At 37.6% G+C, this 26,427-nt stretch overlaps 1 protein-coding gene across 2 annotated transcripts in view; it reads left to right on the top strand.

Moving 5' to 3' along the window:
• NTN4 (netrin 4) overlaps positions 1 to 26,427 on the top strand; it is a 112,845-nt gene that overhangs the window by 71,342 nt on the left and 15,076 nt on the right. Inside the window, exons 4-7 of one of the 2 annotated variants that reach the window (XM_054719370.1) lie at positions 823 to 949; positions 3,131 to 3,319; positions 19,457 to 19,670; positions 20,289 to 20,401. In XM_054719370.1, the coding sequence (XP_054575345.1) occupies positions 823 to 949; positions 3,131 to 3,319; positions 19,457 to 19,670; positions 20,289 to 20,401 (643 nt within the window). Of the gene's footprint in view, positions 1 to 822; positions 950 to 3,130; positions 3,320 to 19,456; positions 19,671 to 20,285; positions 20,402 to 26,427 lie in introns of both variants that reach the window. The other variant, XM_054719369.1, reaches the window with a different exon arrangement.

Below are 26,427 nucleotides of genomic sequence, written 5' to 3'. Positions count from 1 at the left end.
GTGTGTGTGTGTGTGTAAGTTTTTTTGTTTGTGTGTTTATTGATTTGGGGGAGAGAGAGAAAAAAACAAAGAGAGAGATTGATTGATTTGTTTTTCTGCTTATTTATTCACTGATTGATTCTTGAATGTGCCCTGACCAAGGATCAAACCTGAAACCTTGGTGTATCTGGATGACACCCTAACCAACTGAGCTATCTGGCCAGGGCTCCCTTGTATATATATTCATTAAATAGTTTTTGACTGGTTGATATAATTTATTACCTTTATGCTGAGTTACCTTTTATACTGTTTCTCAAAAAAAAAAAAACACCAAATAGAAAACACACACACACACACACACACACACACACACAAGAACTGTATACCTGGCTGGGTACCTCAATTGGTTAGAGTGTCTTCCCAATACACCAAGGTTACAGGTTTGATCCTTGGTCAGGGCACATACAATAATCAACCAATGAATGCATAAATAAGTGGAACAACAAATTGATGTTTCTCTCTCTTTTCCTCTCTTTCTGTAAACTGTGGGATTAAAAGAAAATAACCAGTCATTTTGACAAATGTATTCAAAGTTTTAAAGATATAAATTTTTTACCATTAAATTTTACTTCTAGAAAACACATTTCAAATAAATAAAGCTATATACAGATAGTTAGCTACAAAGATATTCATTACTGAATTAAAATATAATATGTAAAAATATACAAACATAGGTGAATGAATGTCATATTTTAAAGCCAACTAATGAGATGAGATTGTGGGAAGAAATGTTCTTTTCTAGCACCGTTTGTGCTCATAGCTCTTACTTATTTCTGTTTGTAGGTCCATGGGAAGTGTATGTGTAAACACAACACAGCAGGCACCCACTGCCAACATTGTGCACCATTGTACAATGATCGCCCCTGGGAGGCAGCTGATGGCAAAACAGGATCTCCTAAAGAGTGCAGAAGTAAGTACCAAGCCTAGAAAACTCAGAGCCTTCTTTACAAAGTAAGCTTATCTGTGGAATCTTTGTTGTCTCTGGAAACATAATGTAAAGTGGTGAGTGACTGACACAAACATACCAGTATCACTGCCCACTATGCCCTCAACTATTGGAAAGAATTACAGCTTTCAAGTTGCCAATATGACTGTTTTACCAAGAATATGCTGCTCATTTTCTTGGCCACTTTGGGGCACCTAAGCACCCTTCCTAATCATTTGGCATCATAAAAACATGGCTAGATATAAGAGCAACTAGGATAATGGTATTCAATAACCCTCATAGTAGAGTTAATGAATTATAATCATGAATTCATTTCTCAAAACAATCCTATAAAGCAGGTGGTGGTAATCCCATTTTTGAGATCAGGTAATTGAAGCTTAGTAAGATTAAGTCATTTTCCAAAATTAGTGAATGGAGTCAAGACTTGGTCCCAAATCTGCAGAATCCCAAATTAAATACTTTCCTCCCCCGCCTCCCCCATACTATGCTACTAAATCAGATTTGAAATTATGCCAGTCAGTCAAGGAGACTGCATTACCAGGTTAACTTTGAGTTTAAGGTTTGAAATTAGATAGAAGGGTAAAAAATATGGGAATATGAATCATTGGGTTCTTTTTTTCAATTCAAAATATTCAGAGAAAGTCACATGCCCATAACAATGTTTATACTCACAAACTTCAATTTTACTGGGCTTGACAGGCAAGTACTGTGGGTAAAGTTGTGAGAAGTCTCTTCTCATACATAATTTGGCATCATAACTGATTTATTTTAGTTTCTAGGAAATGTAAAGGATTTCCTCTAAGCATAAATCTTAAATTATCTTACAATATGCTTTTTAAAGATTATAAATCTTCTCAAAATATCATAACATATCAAGGAAACAATGAAAAACAATAGCACAAACATTTTCAAATACAGTTGACCTCCACACAAAAAAGGTCTGGAATCTTATTCTAAATCACTCATCAAGAGAATCTAAAGAATTTCTCCTAAATTCCTAGAATGCCATGCTGGCCCTTTACAGAGAATCCAACTGCATATCTAAATACATACAGAACATAAAGACTTGTCACTTGGTGCTATTGACTGATAATCCTAGAAATGCCTTTAAGAAATTGATTACACAGGAAACACTACTGACCTCTTCTATAAGAAAATTGAGGCTTCCATAAGCCACTACCTTGACTCACCAGTACAACAATAGCTGATGAATAGAAAGACAAATAAATCTACCTACCAAGTTATTAACTCCTGTCAAACAGAAGTGTTCTCCAGGCTCATTAGTGAGCATAAATTCAGGCCTGTATCTGCAATATGAACTATTTTCAAATAATGCCTGACAAAGTAAGGCATGGGACCCACAGGGATAACAGTGGTCCTTGAGAAGTAGCAGGAATAGAAATGGTGACATATTTCCATTAAAGAGAGAAAAAAATTGGTGGCCACTCAAATAGTCTTTCCAAAATAAATGTCAACTCCAGTTGCTAAGGTAACCATTATATCTCTGCCTACATAAACAAATATACATTTGATTGGCTTTCAGGCATTTCTTCAAATTTATTTTTTAATTTAAAAATCTAATATGTCAATTATATCTCAAAAAAATCTATAAAGAAACACTAAACATACACACCAAAAATACCCCAAAACTTTTTTAAAAAGTAAGTAGTTCCTGGCTGGTGTGGTTCAGTGGTTGAGCATCGACCTATGAACCAGGACATCACAGTTAGATTCCTAGTCAGGGCACAAGCCTGGGTTGCAGGCTTGATCCCCAGTGGGGGGCATGCAGGAGGCAGCCAATCAATAATTCTCTCACCATTGATGTTTCTATCTCTCTCTTTCTCTCTCTCTTCCTCTCTGAAATCAATTTATATATATATATTTTTTTGTTTGTTTGTTTTATTTTGTTTGTTTGTTTTTTAAAGCAAGTAGTAACCAATTAAAGGCAAGAGGAAACAGGATAAATGGGGATGGGAGACTAGAGTTTTTGATGTATACCTATTTATATTGTTTTGGTTCTTATGTACTGTGATAATATGTACTCTTCAAAAAACTAAAATTTAAATTTAAAAAATTTAACTGAATATTAGAAAACCTACCACTTTATTTTTAATGATTTGCTTTCCTTCCACGCTTCTTTTCCAGCCTGCAAGTGCAATGGACATGCTGATGCCTGTCACTTTGACATTAATGTGTGGGAGGCATCAGGGAATCGCAGTGGTGGTGTCTGCAATGACTGTCAGCACAACACGGAAGGCCAGCATTGCCAGCGATGTAAGCCAGGCTTCTACCGGGACCTCCGGAGACCCTTCTCTGCTCCAGATGCTTGCAAATGTAAGTGAACTCATTCATGGTTGCTGGAGAAAAGGATGATATGTATAAAAGAGATGAATCTTTCCATCCTTCATTTGCTGGTCCAAGGGAGAGAGGTCGTAAAATTTCAGACAATACACTCACACTCATCAGTTAATTTCATTGATACGGGGCAAGAATTTTCAACTTGTTAGGTGAAAACAGTACAATATTCATTTTAAAAAATTCTCCTTTCTCACTCTCCATGAAGTAAAATTATTTTCTGTAGTACCACATTTTGGAAAACAAGATGTCTAGAATAAGAGAAAAAAGAATGATGAAGAGGGAGGTATATTTTAAATTATCTTAAGACAAAATATGTGAGTAGAGCATTGACAATAATAAGTAGTCAGAAGTTAATAAAATAAAGAGTGGTTTCCTGCACTTGGGTCATTCTAGCTTTCATCTCTAGAGTGAACTTGAACACCTGTTTGGTTTCAGTATGAACGTACTTTGCTTGACACTGCTCTAATGTACCTCCGTATCATAAACAAATTTAGAACATAATAATAAATCCCTTCTCTTCCCCACCCAATACCGAAATTCATATAGAATGGATTCTGGTTTTTTGTTGGCATAACTCCAAGAAGTTTATTTGGAAAAAAGAGTAGAATTTTAAAATGCCTGTCCAGTTATCTGAAATGTGACTGTAAAGGGTGCATGCAGAACTTAAGTCAATGTCCAATGTTGCTGAACAGCTTACCTAACTACATGAGTATTTACATGTCTATCAACTCAGAAATTATTAGAGGACAAACCACTCAAGACTCTTAATGGAGATTGATGATCATGCCCTTCCTTTCCCCACCAAGGACTCCATGTTCTGGCTCAAAACAGTGACAGGAAGGGAGCAATACAATGGGAAATAATCATTTAAAATCTTGGTGTGTTTTTTTAATTTAAAGGAAAAAGTCTAGTGCTCTTGAAAAATACATATTTTTAACATCAGGCAGGAGATGTCAACATTGGAGTGGACTTCTTTGTTATAAGCTTTTTCTCTTAAACTGTGGAAGATAGATTGTGGCCCAGTTCACTTTCAACACTGAGCCCGAAATTTGGATGTAATACTATTTCTCAGAGTTCTATTTTACTTCAGCTCCTGCATGTTCTCAGACTTGAAGCTAGAAATTAGTAATAATTCATATTGTTAATCTCTCCTAGTTAACAAATACTTAGATGCACCAAGTAAGGATTTATGAAAATAACTGATGCCAATTTAGTCCTTTTAGCATAACTTGTAGCAGGTAGATGGATTAATAGGGAAGATCTCTATCTCCTTCTTCCCTTCTCCAGACAGCCCCCTGATCGACTGGGACAATGAGCCCAATGAAAGCTCATCTTCATTCACTTATCTTCATTCACTCTTCCAGCGTATGTTTGGGGCAGAGATGCCTGTGCCCGCTCACTTCCCTAGCATGGTTTTCCTTATTAGCACCTTCTGGTTCTTTTCTTCCCTTTACTGAGCCAGGGGTAGGTCCCAACACCTATTAGCACATCTAATTCTTGTCTCAACCAAAATACTCTCCATAATATATTATTTAATTGGCAAACATGTTTGGCAACATTTTCACTATTATTATTTTTGTTTGTTTTAATTTAAATTCTTTATTGTTTAAAGTATTGCATATGTCTCCATTTTCCCCCATTGATCTCTCCCTGGCCACTCACACCCTCTAGCACATGCCCTCATCCCCCTACTGTCTGTGTCCATTGGTTTTACTTATATGTATGCATACAAGTCCTTTGATTGATCTTTTATCTCACCCTCCCACCCTCTCACCCTCCCTTCCTTCCCTCTGAGGTTTGACAATCTGTTCGGTGCTTCTCTGTCTCTGGATCTATTTTTGTTCATTATATTCCACAAATGAGTGAGATCATGTGATGTTTATTTTTCTCCAACTGGCTTATTTCACTTAGCATAATGCTCGCCAGTTCCATCCATGCTGTTTCGAATGGTAAGAGTTTTTTCTTTTTTTACAGCAGCGTAGTAATCCATTGTGTAGATGTACCACCATTTTTAATCCATTCATCTGCTGATGGGCAATTGTGCTGTTTCCAAATCTTAGCTATGGTAAATTGTGCTGCTATGAACATAAGGGTGCATATATCCTTTCTGACTGGTGTTTCTGATTTCTTGGGATATATTCCTAAAAGTGGGATTACTGGGTCAAATGGGAGTTCCATTTTAATTTTTTGAGGAAACTCCATACTGTTTTCCACAGTGGCTGCATCAGTCTGCATTCCCACCAGTAGTGCACGAGGTTTCCTTTTTCTCCACATCCTCACCAGCACTTGTTTGTTGATTTGTTGATGATAGCCCTTCTGACAGGTGTGAGATGGTACTTCATTGTCATTTTGATTTGTATCTCTTGGATGATTAGTGACTTTGAGCATAGTTTCATATGTTTCTTAGCCTTCTGTATGTCCTCTTTTGAAAAATATCTATTTAGATCCTTTGCCCATTTTTTTATTGGATTGTTTACCTTCCTTTTGTTAAGTTGTATGAGTTCCCTATAAATTTTAGAGATTAAACCCTTATCAGATATAACATTGGCAAGTATGTTCTCCTACGTAGTAGGCTCTCTTGTTGTTTTGTTGATGGTTTTCTTTGCTGTGCAGAAGCTTTTTATTTTGATGTAGTCCCATTTGTTTATTTTCTCCTTAGTTTCCATTGTCCTAGGAGCTGTATTGGTAAAGATATTGCTACAACATATATCTGATAATTTGCTGCCTATGGATTTTTCTAAGATTTTAATGGTTTCCCGTCTTATTTTTAAGTCCTTTATCCATTTTTAGTTTATTTTTGTGTATGGTGTAAGTTGGTGGTCTAGTTTCATTTTTTTGCATGGACCTGTCCAATTTTCCCAACACCATTTATTGAAGAGACTATCTTGACTTCATTGTATGCTCTTGCCTCCTTTGTCAAATATTAGTTGAGCATAATTGCTTGGGTTGATTTCTGGGTTCTCTGTTCTGTTCCATTGATCTATGTGTCTGTTTTTGTGCCAGTATCAGGCAGTTTTGAGAATAGTGGCTTTGTAATATAGCTTGATATCAGGTATTGTCATCCCACCAAGATTGCTGCAGGTATTCAGAGTCTTTTTTTATTCCAAATGAATTTTTGGAGAGTTTGTTCTAGGTCTGTGAAATACACCATTGGTATTTTAATGGGGATTGCATTGAATCTATAGATTGCTTTGGGTAGTATGGACATTTTAATGATGTTGATTCTACCAATCCATGAACATGGTATATTCTTCCACTTGTTTATATCTTCCTCTATCTCTTTTTTCAATGTCCTGTAGTTTTCCGAGTACAGGTCTTTTACCTCTTTAGTTAAGTTTATTCCTAGGTTTCTTATTTTTTGTTGCCATGATTAATGGGATTTTTTTAGTTTCTCTTTCTGTGAGTTCATTATTGGTGTATAAAAAAGCCATAGATTTCTGGGTGTTAATTTTGTATCCTGCTACATTGCTGAATTAATTTATTAAGTCTAGTAGTTCATTTTCACTATTATTTAGCAATATTTTCTCATCGTTAACTATCTCCTTGGCAGATGTATCCCTGTCACCTAGAGTTATTAATTCCGATAAAATTAATGACAAATAAGTTAATTAATTGACATTTATTAAGTATCTATAATGTATCAGATTTCATAGTAGGTGCGGATATAGATGTTGTTATAGCCACAACTTTTCTCCCTATTAGTCCCCAATTTACTTTCTTGACAAAGATAGTATCAAGAAAACAAGTTGATATTTTTAAAACTTTAAACTATCTCAGTGTGTGGTTCTATTAACAACATGTACAATGTTATTCAAAATAACAATTTTATTATATTTATTCTACTCTGCTCACCAAGGCAGAAAAGAAATCTGCTACTCAGTGTGTGGCCCAGAAACCAATCCCACTGGCACCATCTGATTACAAAATGCAGAACTTCTGTTCCCATCCAGACCTACTGAATCAAATTCGCACTTTAACAAAACTCCCAGGTGATCATATCATATTAAAGTTTGAGAATACTGCAGAATGCTTTTCAATAAAAGTTAAATGCATTTCAGCACTTACTCTAGAGGTTATATATTTTTTTAATTATCCAGAACATCCTATCATTACCTGAGCATCAAATTTACCAAGGTTTGCATCTCTACTTGTGCATATAGACTTAGAATTTTTTAAAACTGAATTACATAAAGATTTACTGAGGGGGGAAAATGAAAATCTGGATAAGTATGTTTCTGTAGTTCAGTACTTTCCAAAGTTTAATCCATGAAACACTAATTCCATGAGATGTTAGTAGAAATGAGTATAAGGGGAAATTTGTCTATGGCCTGAAAATTTAGAAAATGGTGAATTGATCAAAGGTTTCCTCAGGATTTCTCAGAGCCTTTCATGTGCTAATTTTCATTACAAACCTCAGACAGAGCTTTGAGGGGTGTCTCTCAAATTTAACCGGGGAGTGCCTTTCTTTCTTTCTCTTTCTTCCTCCCTTCCTCCCTTCCTTCCTCCTTTCCTCCTTCCCTCCCTCCCTCCCTTCTTTCCTCCCTTCCTTCCTCCCTCCCTTTTTTCTTAATGTGTTGGCAAATGGCCTTGGTGATTCTTTATTTGTTTATTTTTATTGATCTCAGAGAGGAAGGGAGAGGGAGAGAGAGATAGAAACATCAACGATGACAGAGAATCATGGATCGGCTGCCTCCTGCATGCCCCACACTGGGGATGGAGCCTAAAACCCGGGCATGTACTCTGACTGGGAATTGAACCGATTCATAGGTTGACGCTCAACCACTGAGCCACGCCGGCTAGGCAGGGAATGCCTTTCTTACAGAACATCTGTGGGACCAGTGTTCTATAGAAACTTGGGAAGCCATGTCCCAGAAGATTCCTTCCCTTTATTTGTTATTTATTTCCAAGTGCTAGATCCCACAATCATATATCAAGGACCTTATATTTCTATCAGTGAAATAATTACAAACTAAACCTCGGCAGTCTACAATCATATATCAGTGATGACATATAAAAACACTTCTCTCCCTCATTTCCTAGTTTATGTCTTCTCAGGAGTTGGAACCATTGAAAACTTGAAGCAGCAGCCCAGACAGAATTTACCAGTAGTACATAAATTATATACTCAGTGTTGCTCAGGAGACATGTATTGAGTGCCAGGCACTGTAGTAAGCACTAGGTCTGTAAAGATAAAAGGTCTTCCCTAAAAGATCTTACATTCTAGATGAGGAGAAACTTAAAATAACAAGCCACTTCAATCCATTGCGATGATGGTGATGATATGATAGTAATAGTTGATATGTATAAAGTGCCTACTATTTTCTGTTCACTGTTCAAAGGGCAATATATTCATTAATTCATTTAACTTTCACAAAAGCACTTTGATGTAGATACTATTATTATATGAGGAAGTACTATTACTATATGAGGAAAGTGTAGTGAAAGAGATTTCTGGAGTACCTGAGGGGAATGTGTGGATGAGGTGAAAGCAGGTGAGAGGAGATTTCCTTGATGAGATGCCTCCAACTCATCTTTGGTTGCTGTTTTATTTTTTTCCTCTAAAAGTGCTGAAACACAGTTTGTCCTACTTTCTAATCAATGATTGCCTTCATTGCCTTTAATGAGTTCATCTAGAAAATGGAATGAATTTATGTTATTCAATCTACTGCACATTTAACAGAATACTCACCTAGGTACATTCATTCATTTAACAAATATTAGTGGCACTAGTCTTGGGACTCTGTTCACAGTTACATCACCAGCTCCCTGCCAAGTAAGCCAAGGATTTATTGGCCCCATTCATGTTCCAGGCTTTATTTTCCCTACCTCTATCCTGATAAGCACCATGTTAAGTGTTATGGTCCTTATGTGTGTACTTAATTGATGGCCATAAATTCATCAAACTTAAATAAAAAGAGCCATGCACCAAATCTTTTAACCAACAGATTTATTCCTGTGAGCAATTAAATCATTTCTGTTCTCACTTACTCTTTATTTCAACTGTAACCAGAATCAACTGCAGGACCCAAACAGTCAGCTACACATTTCCATTGCCAAGAAATCACTTCTAAGGATTCCAAAGATGTTGTTTGTTTTTTTAAGACTACTGAAGATCACTGAAACTGAATTTATTTCTACAACTCAGAAAACGAATTTTAAAAGGACAGTGCGTTCAAGGTCTGTGAACACAAGGGACAGTGTGAAACTGCCCCAGCTGAATCTGGGGCTGAGAGCAGAAATCGAGGCTCAAACTGGCTGGTCACAAAGGTAGAGAAGTAAAATGGAAAATATAATTTCACTGTGTACTGAGGTGCTGTGAGGAATACTATATCTCTGTTCTAAAAGAGAAGTCTCTTTTAGAGTAATTTATTTGAAATCTCTAAAGTTACTTATGTACCTTTGGTATCCTATAACCTAAGTAGATTTTCCTAAGGCAAGCACAGTATAAATGTGAGAATAACCCTAATAGACAGTGGTATGCTGACTTCCTAGGGAGAAAAGAAAACAAACAAAACAAAATGCTGATTTATAGCACTGACCAATTTTTATGGTTTAAATAGTCCCACCATGCCAGCTTCAAGCTACCAGATCATTGTTGTTGTTGTTTTTTTCTTTAATCAGGAATTCAGTGACTCAGACTCTAAACCAAAAGGGGAATGGTTTCTCTCCTTTGAATGAAGTCTTGCACCTTCTCGGTCCCATTTCTGATCCAAGAACTTCTCTCTAGTCAAACCTGCATATGGATCAGAATCACTTGGGAACGCTTATTAAAAACATGACATCTCAGAGCTCTGACCCTGATCTTCCGAATCAGAATCTCCACCAGGGATGAGGGCTGAGATCTGTATTTTTAAGTTTCATTGATAATTCTGATTCAGCCTTTTGGCTTCATGACTAGCATATGAGGACCACTACTTATATCATTCCTGTTTCTAGTGTGAGCTCTATTTATTTTCATCTTTGGTGAAAGATTTTGAGCTAATAATCATCTATAACTTAGTCTACTCACTGAATTAGCCATGACTCTGACAGGAAATCCTAAAGGATTACTAAAACTCTGGCTAGACAGGTCTTTTTTCCTGACATAGTGGGGATGTGAATGCTGGTAAGCATTCGTGTCAACTACTAGTATCTTCTTCCACTTAAAGATGTCTAACTTAGAGCCTCAGCTTTCCTCCAAGCAATTTCTGGCAGAATTCTAAGATGTCTGTTTTTCATGTAACAGTTTCAAAATAAATACCTAGCAATTCCATTCAGAGAATGCCCTCTTATTCATAGTATATAAATTTATTTACTGTAAATATCTCATACTTTGAAGTGAATTAGTATACTGCAACTGGAATTTATAATAAAATTAGTGCTACATCGACATTTTACTTTTACTTTATATTTACATATTTCAAAACATTGCATTAAACTATTATAAGTATGTTATTGTGTTAGATTTAAATAATCGTTTAATCCAGTTATTCATAAAGTCTTTTTCTCCTTCTCGCTCCTTTTAACCCAAAGGATGTTAAATATTAGACAGATGGGAAATTGATTGGGTATGGAATATTAACAGCTATTCGCTCCATGACATGAAATTTCCTACAGAAAAATTTCCTTACTTTAGTAGAATACATGTTTTGAAACAGATGTTTGAAGAAAATGCTTTATAGAACAGAATTAGCTCTCTTTTTAAGAAACAGCCAGTTAGTAACTATACAATAAATTTATTGACCTTTATGTCAAAAATTATAGTTAAACTTTTAACTATCGCATAGTCTTTCTCCATATTTAAAGAAAAATCAGCAAATGGAAAAGAAAGCAGAATTCATTCCCTGTCAAAGTAAACAACCTCTTAAAAAACTGACGTGCCCTTCCTTCCTCCCTGGTGGGCCAAAATAAATGTAGTCAATTGCGTTTCAGTAGAGAATGAATAAAAATAAACTTGATCCCTCTGCCCTTAAACCCAAACCAAGTGTTTACCAAGATAATGTCTGGTTACTTGGTTACTGTTACCCTAACTAGCCAGCTCTCTTTGTAAAGATTGTGTTCTATCATCCACCCAAATCATTTTTTCTGTTCTTCTTGCTTTTCTTTTTTTGCTTTCTGACTTAGGTGAGAACTGCTCAGCTGATGGAAATAAAAGTGCTTTGAATGGGTGACTATCTTGCCGCAGACCACTTTTCTATCCTTCACAGTCTACTCAGATATGATCTTCTCATGATGCTCCCAGAAAGAATCTTTGTGTTTGCCTGTTTGCTCATACCTCTATTTAACAATTACTTCATTCTACCTCTAGAGTGGTTTTTCTCTCCCTTCAAAGAGTCTTAAAAGTAAAAAATTTAAATTAGTAAAATCCAGAATACCTTACCACAGTGACACATTTAGGAACCCATAGCACCTTCCATTTTTCATTCTTGTGCCTATGTTCTGGTCTGTCTCAGAAAAGGATTTTCCTCAAGGGTCATTGACATTTCTTTCAGTATTCACTTAAGTGGGCTTTTCTTTCAAATTGTAGTTTTATAAAGCCACATGAGTTCATTTTATGTCATGTAAACAACACAGACATCTTTGTTTTTTATTGAAAGTAACTGTGTATGGCCCCAGCCAGTTTGGCTCAGTAGATAGAGCATTGGTCTGTGGCCTGAAGGGTCCCGAGTTCGATTCCCATCAAGGACACATGCCCGGGTTGAGGGCTTGATCCCGGTGGGGGTCATGCCAGAGGCAGCCAATCAATGATTCTCTCTCATCATTGATGTTTCTATCTCTCTCTTCCTCTCCCTTCCTCTCTGAAATCAATACAAATATATTTTAAAAAAAGAAAGTAACTGTGTATGATTCCAGCATAGAATCAATATGAAGTAACTGTTTCTGAAAAGCAAACTTTAAATAGACTAGTGATTTGGCAATAATAGTTGGAAAACTCTAATCTCAGCTTTTTCTTTTTATTTTTTATATAATTTTATTGATTACAGAGAGGAAAGAGAGAGAGAGAGGTAGAAACATCAATGATGAAAGAGAATCATTGATTGGCTACTTCCTTCATGCCCCCAACTGGTGAGCAAGCCCACAACCTGGGCATGTGCCCTGACCAGGAATTGAACCGTGACCTCCTGGTTTATAGGTCAATGCTCAACCACTGAGCCATGCCAGCTGGGCTAATCTCAGCTTTTAAAAAAATCTAGAATATAAAACAAGAGGGTTAAGAAGTGAAAATGATAGAGAAAATACATATATCATAATGTAATAATCAGAGTAGGACTATCCTTTTAAAAGATTAAATAACATTAAAATTCACCTAAAAAGGAGAAATTTTATGAATTGATAAATAATAAAAGTCAGTCAGACTGGGGAAGAGAAGTAGGAGAGGTCATGAATTCTCTAAAATGTCTCCAAAACAAAGTATAATTCACTGAATAACTATGTAATATGTCATTCTGCATTTGATGAGGACAAGAATTAAATAATTAAGCAAATAATTATAAAACAACAAAACCTTTAGAAAGTCTGGACAAAATTAGATGGGATATAAAGAAGAGAACTAGCATTTGTTAAATTGATTATATTGTTTGTCTAAGTTCATGCAAATGGTCAGAGGCAGGGCTGGAATTTGAACCCAGCTTTGTCTGACCTCAGAGACTTTGAGCCAAAGACCTACAAAGATCCAAAGAACTTGATTCCACAATGTGACATAGTTGATGAAAACAAAATGAGTTAACAAAGGTAGAAATAATCAGACATACATACTGGAGCTAAAAAATAAAATTTTAAAAACTTAGATTTTTTAAAAATATCACTGGGTTTTGAATAAAACTTTGCTTACTGATAAAGAGCCATGTGAAGTGTGAATATAAAGAACTGCATTTATCTTGAGGATTCTTAGTACAAGAAAGGTGATGGTAAATGGAGAGTGTTTCAGACAGACCAACAAAACAATCATGAAAAAAGAGATGCTAATAGATAAATATAAAAAAGGATAAGTGTTCTCAGATCAATTAGGAAACTTTTCAGAAAGAATATAACTTTCTACATTACTCAAAAGGTGAAAGGGGATATAGGGAGTGGCAAAAAATTATTTACTCCCCTAGAACAAAGAGTCATAATTAAATGTAATTGGATGAAAGTGAGGAATTTCAGACTGATTAATGTGACAAAAAAGAAATTGCTGCCAGTGAGAGGCATTGATAGGTGGGAATGTCTCCTACAGAGTTAGAATAAAGAACTTTTATTACAAATAATAAATAATAAAACTCAACTGAGTGAAGCATTAAATGTAGGAAATAGTCTCAAGACTAAGAATAATCCGTTCTACTTGAGCATTTTAGTTTTCTATGAATTTGTTGTTTTGCTTTGTTTTTATTTATTTTTTTAAATATATTTTATTGATTTTTTTTACAGAGAGGAAGGGAGAGGGATAGAGAGTTAGAAACATTGATGAGATAGAAGCATCAATCAGCTGCCTCCTGCACCCCCACTACTGGGGATGTGCCCGCAACCAAGGTACATGCCCTTGACTGGATTCGAACCTAGGACCCTTCAGTCCTCAGGCTGACGCTCTATCCACTGAGCCAAACCGGTTAGGGCTTGTTTTTATTTTTTATTTTTCTAGTATCTTAGTATTGCAAATGCTGTGGTGCTAAGATACTAAAATCCTATAAATAAATAGTATGAACCTTTGAAGAGTTTTAAATCTAGATCATTGCATGTTTGTCAGTTATTGAGAGGTATATTCATTTAAAACATAACATCATTTCATATTTGTTAGTTATTGAGAGGTACATTCATTCATTCAACAAAGATTGAATGAGTCCCTAAAGTGGGTCGGTTATGGTTCTAGGTTTTAAGGACACAGATATAAAAAGATGTGGTTCCTACTTTCTAGGCCTTTACAGCGTACTATAGAAAGAGCAGTGAGTCAAAAAACAACAACAAAAAAACACCATAAAGTGATTACATTGGAGGCCAGAAGACTATCAATCATTAAGAAATAGTTATTAAGTGACTATAATTCATCCATTATTAAAAACTCAACATAGATTTACTCAGTGGTGACAATGTGGCAGGCTTATCATAGTCACTGTATCCTATATAATAAAAGGCTAATATGCAAATTGTCCTCTCTGGCGTTTGACCGAACGGGAGTTCAACCGCTTGCTTGACATGTGCTGACCACCAGGGGGCGGCACGGAACGAAGGAAGGCCCTGGCCAGCAGCCAGCAACTGGCAGCTGGGAGAAGGAAGGCCCCAGCTGGCAGCTGGAAGGCCCTGATTGGCCCTGATAGCCGGCCAGGCCTAGGGACCCTACCTGTGCATGAATTTTGTGCACTGGGTCTCTAGTATACAATAAAACAGTTCCTAACCCCATGGAAACAGACTATAAGTACATTTATCCAAGTAAGTATGTAATTGGAAACTGCAGTAAGTGTTATGAAGAGAAGGGTACCATGATAGGTTATAGCAGGGACTAGCAACATCAGTTCAAAGGAGAGAGCTAAGTTAGATGGAATAAATAAGGGTTCTTTCCCCAAAGGAAAAAAGGGTTAGGGATGACCTTAATTCCTGGCTAGGTGCCTGGGTGGATGCTGCCTGAGTGATTGGGAATACCAGATGCTTTCTTCAACAAAAAGATAATGATGTGAGATATAATCAATCTTCAAAGCAAAATACTGTGTCCAAAATTATACTGAAAAGTTTCCCTGTAGTAAAATTTGTCTTTACATTCAAAAGTACTTTCTTCAGTTTTAACTGAAGTAACAATCCAGAAATATAAAATTGGCTATTTAGCTATCAAATAACTCTAAGATATACTCAGGAATAAATAGTAACTGGTTCAGTTACAAATAGTAAACAGGAAAGGAATGATACAAAAAATCAAATGTAGGGTCTGAGCAGGGGCCACATAGTGAAGCATTAAAAATAAAGGGTATGTCTTGTATTTATTTGCATTACTCATTTAAAATTTTATAGAAGACAGATAGTAAATATGCTTAAATACTTTACAATTATTTTAAAAACATTAAATAGAGGCAGAAATGGCTAGATTTCATGCGTAAATGGATCTTCTTTTTGTGGGATGTACAGTAACTCAGGAGACACTACATTTCGGTAAGTGAAAGGCCAATCTTAATTTAGATCATTCTCTTATTAAACTAGCATAATTTTATTTGAAATTAACATACACCTTTAACATCATGGAACTAGACATCTTTGAACACAATGCATATAACATTTAAAGGATGAATAGAAAACTGTTCCCGAGGCTAATAAAGGGGTAAACCATATTGCCTTTGACAGAGTAAAGTTTGTTTACAAATAGTTGGTAGTAGAAAGAAAGGAGAAAACAGTACCAAAAAGGCTAGATTTTATTTTATCTAACATTTAACATCACACTTAATATAGTAACAACAGTTCATATTGCCTCCTTTCTGTTTAGAGTTGTACGCAAAGTCATCTCCTTTAACTTCTAGTCATCCAAGAACCTCCGCAGGCAACTGGACAGCTTTCAAAATAGCTTTGACATTAAAAATTCCCCATAAGAAATTCTGTAGGGCCTTGGCCTTTTCAGGAGAAAATGTTGGGAGCCTGGGCAGCACACTGAGGAGTGGCCATTGGACAATGATGAAAGGGCTTGGCCAACAGCTTCTTTCCCAGCTGAGGGCCTTGAACTCTGAGTTCTGTTTTTAGAAAAGCTAAATCAGAAACAAATACTTTCAGGGTATTTTGCTCCCAGAGTAGCTTTTGCAAACAGAATAGCAAAAGCTAGAGTCATAAGGTAATGCTAAGGGGTCCTGGCAATTTCAAAAGGGTAAGATGCGGAACACAACTGGGTGTCTCTACAGCATGCATGGCATCATGGATCACACGAGTGAAAGACATGCAAACAGACGCCTAGGATTCTAGTGAAGGTGCAAATAAAGATGAAAAGACAGCAATGGTTTCCTATGATTCCACCACCAAAGGCTTTACCAACCCTATCAGAATAAAGGAAGCCATAACTTTTCCATTATGTTCCTGCCATTTGTGCATACTTATGTTCAGCTGTGACTCTTGTACTACATTACATTGTAGGGTACCTTCCTATAAGCAGCAGGACCACAGAACAGACCCTAGTTTTTCTCAACATGTTCTGATCCACAAAAGGACAATAATAGCAGATTGATGTTTTTTTAATCCAAAGAAAGAAACATGTAATAGGAGAGTTACCTAATTCTATAGGACTTAGAATCATGGAGAAAGCCATTTGCCTCCATATTTCTTCCAGGTGCAAAGCAAGAAGTTTCCGCTTATTTTGAAAGCCAGTTTGATCATTAATTTCCTTTCAAAACAACCCTTATCTACACCGAGGCAGTTATTGCTCTTTCCTCTGTGTTCCCATGCACCCTGGACTACATTGTTATAACATTTACTGCCCTGTAATTATTTATTTGCCTCTCTCTTCTCTTACTGAAGAGTTAGTGACTCTGTACTCATTTTTGTGTCTTCATCCCCTAGCATAGTTCATGTTAACTCTAAAGTTTAAGAACTCTTTGACGAAGGTGTGAGTGAAAGAATGAATGTGAGCATTTTAAAACCAATGTTTCATCTAGGTAATTAATAATATTTATTCTTTGAGTATTTGATGCCAATAAATGCCTGATACATTGCTACATACGTACATCATCTTATTTAATCCTCACACAAACCTATGGCATACTTTTACTGCATCAATGAGAAAACTGAGTCTTGAGGAGGTTAATTCCACAAAGGAATAAGCCTTAGAACCAGATTTGAACTCATCTAGTCTGACTCCTAAGTTTGTGCCCTTACCAACTCTATTATACTGCCCTTGTTTTATTTTCTGTCTTCCTAAGAGATTTTCCTAAGACATATTACAGGTAACTTTCAAACAGATGTATTTATCGTTAGCATTTGTGGTTGAAACAAATACTAGTTTCAGAGCCTTACAGATGCACAAGGTTACTTAGAAAACATGTTCATCTGTTGTTTCATTACAAGTTTGTTTCCTGGTAGAATATACTCCAGAGCAGCCTCATGTCCCCTTTTCTGTAAATGCTCTATAGAGGAACAGTGCTTCACACAAAAGGTGTATTGATGCAACCATATATCTGTAAATAAAATTCATATAACATTTAGCAAGTATCTAAATTCATTATTTAAAGGGAACCTGTTGTGAAATCATTTATAAAAGTACCCATTTTCTCTATCGTATCTGTTTTGAATGCTTTGTATTATCATTTCAGGTTTTCTTATAATAGGACATATCAGTATAGAATATATTATTTTAAATTAGTCATTTGCATTTTAAAAGAAATCTTGTAACAATATTTAGGAGTTAAAAATGTCATTTTAACTAATCTTGTTTTGCTAATTTGGTTGTGAGAGCAGCTTAGGGCAAATGTTTACTATTGGATTTCATGTCTAACAAGAAAAGACAAAGCAGCAGTAGGATTTATGTCACTCCAGTTGGGTTGTATCTTTGACATTCATCATAATGAATAGGTAAAAATTAAGTGCTTGAGTTACACTTTAGAATCAACAACTAATAAGAAATATACTTTGGATAATCAGAACCTGAACCAGAATCTAAGAAAAACCTCTTATTTTTTCCCCAAGCAAGAAGGAAATATATTTGCATTTTGGAAGAAAATAAAAAATGTAGATTAAGAGTGTCAGATACTGCCTGCTATACAAACTTCAGGAGATCGGTATGCAAGGCAAGCCTAGGTGTGCAGTCTGAAAAAGTATGCTGTGAAAGATGTCAGGGCCTTCTGCCTGGAGCTACTTCTGCATAGTTTGCAAGTGGTATTTTTATCTGGTAATTATGTAAAAAGTCACATAGACAGAAATCCACTAGCACATGTGATAGAATCACATTCTTCTCTGGCCATTCCTGAAATATGTGTAGGTTTTTAAATATGTGGTAGTACAGAGAGGCTAAATCCTAGAAAGGCTTGAATTTTCTATTAGAGAAAAAGATAATGGTGGTGGTGGGATACCATATATTACATTAGATGTGGGTCTTTATTCTGGTTCCCCTATCTGTTGTCAAGAACAAAATCGACTTACCTGAGTGATAAAGTAACTATTGGTTTATTCACCTCATAATGAGGAAATGTTTATATTGGAATATGTGATTTCTTTTGAAGTTTTCACATAGCACTTTGATACATTCATGTTATACAGTATACATTCTCTCCAAATGTATGATAAACTTCAAACTTCAACTGCTTTCCACTCAATGCACACTCCAGACATGCTATAAATTCTCCCATCTTAAAACAAAATAAACAAAACTCACACCTTCATTAGAGTTCACATCCCCATTCAGGTTTAGCTGCCACTACATTTCTGTGCCCTTATAGGAAGTCTTCTCAAAAGAGGTATCTGTTCTCAGGCTCAACTTCCTTTACTGCCATTCTCTCCCAAGACCTCTTCAATTAGGTTTGCTACTCACTATTTCACTGAAACTGTCCCTATCAAGGACACCAGTGGCCTTCATGTTGTAAAATGCATTAATCCATTTCCATTCTTCATCTCCCTAGACCTATCAGCATTTGACACAGCTGATATTGCCTACCTCTTTGAAACAATCTTTGTTTGGTTTCTTGAACACCGTACTTATCTTTTTTTTTTTTCCTTTATCACAAAATGCTCCTTCTTTGTCTTCATTCCCATCACCCCAACCAAAATTCATTCATATTTAATGCCTTCAATTTTATAATAAACTAGAGGCCCAATGCATGAAATTTGTGCAAGAGTAGGCCTTCCTTCCCCGGCTGCTGGCACCGGCTTCCCTCTGCCACCCGGGACCCAGGCTTCCCTCACAGCCCCGGCTTCATCCAGAAGGTCGTCCAGAGGGACGTTTGGAAGGACATCTGGTCTAATTAGCATACTACACTTTTATTACTATAGATAATGCGGTTTGTTTTGCAGCAGACATGCTTTTCTGATTTTATCTTCTTATCTGTAATTTAATTAGCTTTTATTCCCTGAGTATACACCAACTGGCTAAAGGATGTGCCTCAGAGACATGCTATGTAGTAAAAGGAAGCCATTTTGGGATTGGCAGACCCAGTCTCCACAATCCAGTCACTCACGAGTCCTTGTATGTCCTCTCTGTTGTAGTGTGTTCCTGCCATCCAGTTGGATCAGCTGTCCTTCCTTTCAGCTCAGTGACCTTCTGTGACCCCAGTAATGGTGACTGCCCTTGCAAGCCCGGGGTGGCAGGGCCACACTGTGACAGGTGTATGGTGGGATACTGGGGCTTCGGAGACTACGGCTGCAGGCCCTGTGACTGTGCAGGGAACTGCGACCCTCTCACAGGAGATTGCATCAGCAGGTGAATGTGCATGGCTCTTGTACTCATCTATGTGTCTTTCAGATTCTTTTGAAGATCTGGTAGTGATATGGAAAATCTTGTATGCCATCAGTGGAGCAAAGATGTCTTTACACATCTCTTTTTTTATGTGGGTTGTTGTTTTTTTTTGTTTGTTTGTTTTGTTTTTAATTTCAGAGAGACGAAGGGAGAGGGGAGAGAGAGAGAGAGAGAAATATCAATGATGAGAGAGAATCATCAATTGCCTGCCTCCTGCATGCCCACTACTGGGGATAAATCCCCACAACCAGGGCATGTGCCCTGACAGGGAATGCACCTGTGTACTACTGGTTCATAGGTCAATGCTCAACAACTGAGTCACACCAGCCGGGCTTTACATATCTCTTTAAAGAATTTTTGTCAAATTGAGATTCAAGTCATTTGTTCTTGCAAGATTCTAGAGATGGTCTATTTTATTTTACAAAACAAATTATTCTTCTTAACAATAAATAGGTCCTTAAAACACTATTTGTTTCTGGAAAGGTAGCTGAAAATGTTTAAATCTCTATAAAGGTACTCATTTCATTCAAGTTCTGAGAAATTCCTTAATAATGTCTTCATCATTTTCTGTTTTATTAGCAGCACAGACATAGACTGGTATCATGAAATTCCTGATTTCCATTCCACGCATAATAAGAGTGAATCAACCTGGGAGTGGGAGGATGAGCAAGGATTTTCTGCACTTCGACATTCAGGTAAGACAATAGATATAACGTATTTCCAGGTCTGATTTTGACAAACAATGGTTCATAACAAACCAGAGAACAGCTTTTGGATCCTATAGTGGGACTCTTTAGTTCTGACATTTAATAAAGTAGTGATTCCCATACATATAAAACTATTAAATATAACTAAGAGGTATCTTAATAAACTTTTCTTTACTTTTTTTAATTATTAGAGTAACATAAGTAGTGAGTATAGAAAATTTGGAAAATTGTCATCCAAATCTCATTACTCCACTGTTAATACTTTGGTGTATTTCCTTCTCTCTAAAACATGCTGCTTTATACAGTTGAGAGCTAACAATATATCAGGTTAGGAAATTTACAGGTCCATTTAAAGGAAAAATATTCTTACCTAGTGTAACTTAATATGTACAAAGCAAAGGCTAGCTGTGAACTCATTTTTATAGCTTTTTTATAACAAGAAAATAAGAACAATTTTACAAACTAAATGTAAGCCAAATAATAAAACTAATACAATTCAAACTAACAACATGAATTGAATATGAAAAGTGATTTTTACTGAAGCCAAAACACATAAATCTGGTTCTTTGAATTTACCAAGTCCATACTATTATTTCCTCTAACTCAATTTTCCTATGATGTTTATCAGCTCCTTCATTTGAAGAGCATGCTGTGATATTGATGGGATTACATAATTTCTGTATCCATCCTGCCTCTATTCTTTTCTCATAGAAAATCAAGTGGTTCCATTTAGCACTAACTTGCTCCTTAACACAAACATAAATGCATGAAATCTTGTATTAGCATTTTATTGTAAAGTGCTCACTAAATAATCCAAATTAAACTTAAAATAAGTTTTAAGATATTTTATATTAATAAAATATAATGTAATCTATATATATAAAAGCCTAAGTGACTGTTAAGACCAAACAACTCGTCGTTATGAAGCGCATTGACCACCAAGGGGCAGATGCTCAATGCAGGAGCTGCCCCCTGGTGGTCAGTGTGCTCCCATAGTCAACCTCCCACAGATGGCCAACCTATTGGGGTCCCTCCCCCCCCCACCCAGGCACGAATTCGTGCACCGGGCCTCTAGTATCCTATCTAATAATAGACAAATATGCAAATTGACCGCACCTTCGCTATGCCCAAGCCACGCCCACCAGCCCATCAGGATGAGTATGCAAATTACCCCAACAAAGATGGCGGCTAATTTGCATATCAAGACAGCGTGGAAAGAAGCCAAGAGCTGCAGAAGGGAGTAAAGCTTCGGAGAAGCAAGCAAGCCGGGGGGAGGAGAAGGGAGGAGCGAAGGCAGGGCTGGGGGAGAAGGGAAAAGCAGGCGGGCTGGCAGAGAAGGTGGGGCGGGCGACAAGGGAGGAGCGGAGGCGGGGTAGAGTGCAGCAGGAAATCCTATTGCAGGATTTTTCCTGCAACGGGAACGCTAGTAATATAATAACCAATATACACACTTCCTAGTGTTACCAAATCTTACACTTGGTCATAATTGTTTCATGTTTTCATTTAAATTTTAAAGTGTTACAGATACATTTGAAGCCCCCAGTGCACCAATCTACAAGTTCATTAGCTTCCCTTACTCCACAGAATAACCACTAACCTGAATTTTAGTGTTTATCATTCACTTTCATGTTTTTACTATATATATATGTCACCTACCTTTTCAAGGCATTTTTTGACCTGAATATGTACAATTTTTAGTTTATCCATTCTATTATATGAATATACCACTTTTTATTCTCCCATTGTTTGCCTTTTAGGGTATTTCCAATTTCCAGTTTTTCACTGTTATATATATATAAAGCTACCATGAATGTTTTCTTATCTGTGACTTTGTGCACTTGAGAAGGAGTTTCATTAGAACCGGGGCTGGGCAAACTATGGTCCTCAGGCCAAATCTTGCCTGCCATCTGTTTTTCTATAGTCAAGCTCTACCTGCTGTAAGGATTAAATGGTTACACTTTCAATGGTTATATAAGTACCTACATAGTATCATTAATTTTGCTTTGGACCACAAAGCCTAAAATATTTATCATCTGTTTCCTTACAGAAAATGTTTGCTGACCCTTTTTCTAGGCCACAACCTAGACACTGTTGGGTCATGGGTGTGCTTTTGTCAAATTTAGCACATATTGCAAATAGCTCTCTGAAGTGGTTGCATAAATTTGCATTCCACCAGCAAGGTATGACATCCTGTTGCACCACATCCTCATTAATACTTTGTATATATTAAACAAATTTTTATATGGCACATACAAATTTTTATATGGCACATAAAAATACCAATCTAACTCATTAATTCAGTCACAGTTTAACTCACTTAACAGTTATTGGACTTCTAAAGTTAGTGTTATCAAACTTCTCAATTTTTGTCAATTTGATGGGTATAGAATGGGATTTGCCATTTTAAATTGCCTTTTCCTGATTACTAACAGGTTTGGTAACTTTTCATGGTTTCTTGGTCACTTAGGTTTCTTTTTCTGCAAATTTCCTATTTGCAATTTTCTTACCAATTTGTAGAAGTTATTTATAAATTCATCCTTCATTCAACAAATGTTTATTGAGTACCCATACTATGTACAAATATTGTAATTATAGTAATTGAGCAAAACAGACAAAAATCCCAGCCTCTAAGGAGCCTTTATTCTTGTAGAGGATGACAGCTAATAAATAAATAAAATATCTCTATATATAAAAGCCTAAGTGACCATTACAATGGAACGACCAGTCGCTCTGACACGCACTGACCACCAGGGGGCAGGCGCTCAATGCAGGAGCTGCCCCCAGCCTGCTGGCCCTGATTGCCGATGGGGCCTGCTGGCCACCCTTCTGGTCCGTTCCCCCGGCTGGGAAGTCACGATCGCCTGATTGGGGCTGGGATGGGAAACCAAGGGTAGATGGTGGCAGACACAGGTGGTGAGGGAAGGAGGAGGCGGGGAAACTGGGAACCTGATTGGCCCTGATTGGCCAGGCCTAGGGACCCCACCCATGCACAAATTTTGTGCACCAGGCCTCTAGTTTAATATAATGATGTTTAGTATAATAGAAAAATAAAACAGATTGGGGTAAGAAGTGCTTGGGAAGGGCATACTTTTAAATAGGGTTGTCAGGGCAAGTCCTATGAAAGGTGACATTTGAGGGGTGAAAACCTGAAGGAGGTAAGGGGACCAACTCTACAGATAACAGAGGGGAAAACATTTATGTAGAAGACACAGCAAGTGGGACTAGGCCTGGCTAACTCTGGAAATAGCAACAGGCCAGTATGGCTGAAGTAGAGTTAGAAACTACAATTTCAATATATTCTTATAAAGAACTTATGGCCTGGCCAGTGTGGTTCAGTGGTTGAATGTCGACCTAGGAACTAAGAGGTCAGGGTTCAATTCCCAGTCAGGGCACATGCCCAGGTTTTGTGCTCAATCCCCAATAGGGGTGTGCAGGAGGCAGCCAATCAATGATGTTTCTCTCTCATTGATGTTTCTATCTCTCTTTCCCTCTCCCTCCCTCTCTCTAAAAGTCAATAAAAACATATTTTTTAAAGAGAAGGTTATGGTTACAGTTATACATGCCCCAAATGTCATTAGTTTACAAGAACATATATTAAAAAAAAAAAAAAAGAACTTATGAGCCCTTTAAAAATCAAAAACCCAAATTTGAGAAACACTGGTATTTGTAATTCCATATCATGTTTTTTTTTCACTTAACATAATCTTATGATCATTTTCCTAATGGTTTCATTTTAATTCACAAGAGGGAAGAAGGTGGAAAGGACAGGGTAATATGTTGTCATATTTATCTTTTTGCATTTGAAAAAGAAAAAAATCTTTCCCATTTTTTGCCTTAATGCTACATAGTCTGAATTCTGATTTTAATAACCACTTTTGAAAGTTTCCTGCTAGTTTTCTAACACAATGATTTTCATAATTCTCCAACTTTGTCTGCTAAGCCAATCTATAAAAGTCAAGTTTTTAGGACATTCATTAAGCCAGTCATCTTGTTACTAGGGAGCTGGCAGCACACTAATTAAGCGCATAGCATGCTGGCATTAGAATGACTCCAGACTCTAGTGTTCACAACAGCTGTTAGTTCTATGATGTCCCCAGAGAGCCTCTGAAATTCATCTGGATGAACTCCAGATTGCAGAAGACATTGTTCAGTTTCCTGCTAAACAGCAATATTCCACTTGGGTATAGAATTGGGTATATTCCTCTTGGGCACCTTTTTTCAGTACAAAAGTGATAATCAGTTTTCTAAGCACTGTGATTTATTCTCAAATATATGTGCCTACCTACCTATTTACCTATCATGAGTTTCCATAACTAGGAATGTAATGTCCTATACCAAAAAGACACTTTTAACTTCTACCACTTCTTTTGAGGTAGAGAACATCAGATGTAAAATTTCACTTTCTGTACAACAAAACTGCCTTTAGTACCAAAGAACTATAAGCAATGTTCTCTCTCCCAACCTCCCTTTAACATTCTGATATCGAGTGTATCTAAACAGGTTTTAATCCCTTTCCAGATTTCTTTTAAGAAAACTAAGGCTGAAGCCTGATCAACAAAGATTCATTCAAAAGCAAATTTTAATGTCTGATATCTTAATATATGAAATGAGAGTATTGGAAAGCAGCCAAAGAAAGATCCTACCTAATAAAAAGGTAATATGCAAATTGACCATACCATCGACACACCCACAAGCCACGTCCACAAGCCACACCCACCAGCCAATCAGAGCAAGTATGCAAATTAACCCAACCAAGATGGCTACAGCCACAGAGCAAGGTTTCCCAGGTAACAGAGCAAGCCAAGCTTTCCGAGAGCCGTTGCAGGCCTAAGCCTCCACTCAAGTTACAAAGTTTCAATTATAGAAGGTAAACAAATTCAAACAGAAATGGCGGCAGAACGGAGCTTGAGAGAGCAAGCCAGGGTTGCCGGCGGCAACAGGGGAAGCAAAGCTTTACACACACCCTGTCCGGGCCCACCCGCTTAAGGCTACAAAGTTTCAATTATAGAAGGTGAATTAACTGCCACAGAAATGGCTGCTGGCTGTGGAGGGAGCAGCAGGCTTGGCTCTGCTCCAGGCTACAAAGTTTCAATTGTAGAAGGAAAATAAATTCCAGATACTAGGGCCTCCGCTTGGGTCGCCATGGGGGGGCATGGCTGGCCTGCAAACGACCACAGGCCCCTCGCTCAGGCCGCCCCACGCCCCAAGGGAACCCCCATCCTGATCTGGGACACCCTTCAGGGCAAACCAGCTGGCCCCCACTCCTGCACCAGGCCTCTATCCTCTCTAATAAAAGAGTAATATGCAGATTGACCATCACTCCAACACACAATATGTCTGCCCCCATGTGGACACAAGAAGATGGCCACTACAAGATGGCCAGCAGGAGAGGGCAGTTGGGAGGCACCCAGCCTGCAAGGGAGGGCAGTTGAGAGGGACCAGGCTTGCAAGGGAGGGCAGTTGGAGGTGATCAACCCTGCAGGGGAGGGCAGTTAGGGGTGACCAGGCCAGCAGAGGAGGGAAGTTGGGGGCAAACAGGCTGGCAGAGGAGCAGTTAAGCATCAACCAGGCTGGCAGCGGAGTGGTTAGGGGGTGATCAGGCTGGCAGGCAGAAGCGGTTAGGGGCAATCAGGAAGGCAGGCAGGCAAGCAGTTGGGAGCCAGCAGTCCCGGATTGTGAGAGGGATTTCCAACTGCCCATTTAGGCCCGATCCCAGTGGGCAGTTGGACATCCTAAACGGGCAGTTGGACATCCCTCGAGGGGTCCCAGATTGGAGAGGGTACAGGCTGGGCTGAGGAACAGGGCCCGAATTTCGTGCACCGGGCTTCTAGTCTTTAAATAACAGAATTACATATGTTCTTACTAGGGGCCCAGTGCACAAATTCGTGCACCTTGAAAGGAAATGTGGGCCGCGAGGCTGCGGTGGGCACAGGGGCAGGTCTCGGCCCATCCTCTGCACCCCCACCTGGCCCCTTCCGCTACGGCCCCGGTACCCTGTCTGCCGGCAGCCCCAC

Source organism: Eptesicus fuscus, chromosome 7 (assembly GCF_027574615.1).
Source record: "Eptesicus fuscus isolate TK198812 chromosome 7, DD_ASM_mEF_20220401, whole genome shotgun sequence".
NCBI lineage: Eukaryota > Metazoa > Chordata > Mammalia > Chiroptera > Vespertilionidae > Eptesicus > Eptesicus fuscus.
The sequence above is the reverse complement of the archived record's forward strand: the minus strand, read 5'-3'. Positions and strand labels throughout refer to the sequence as shown.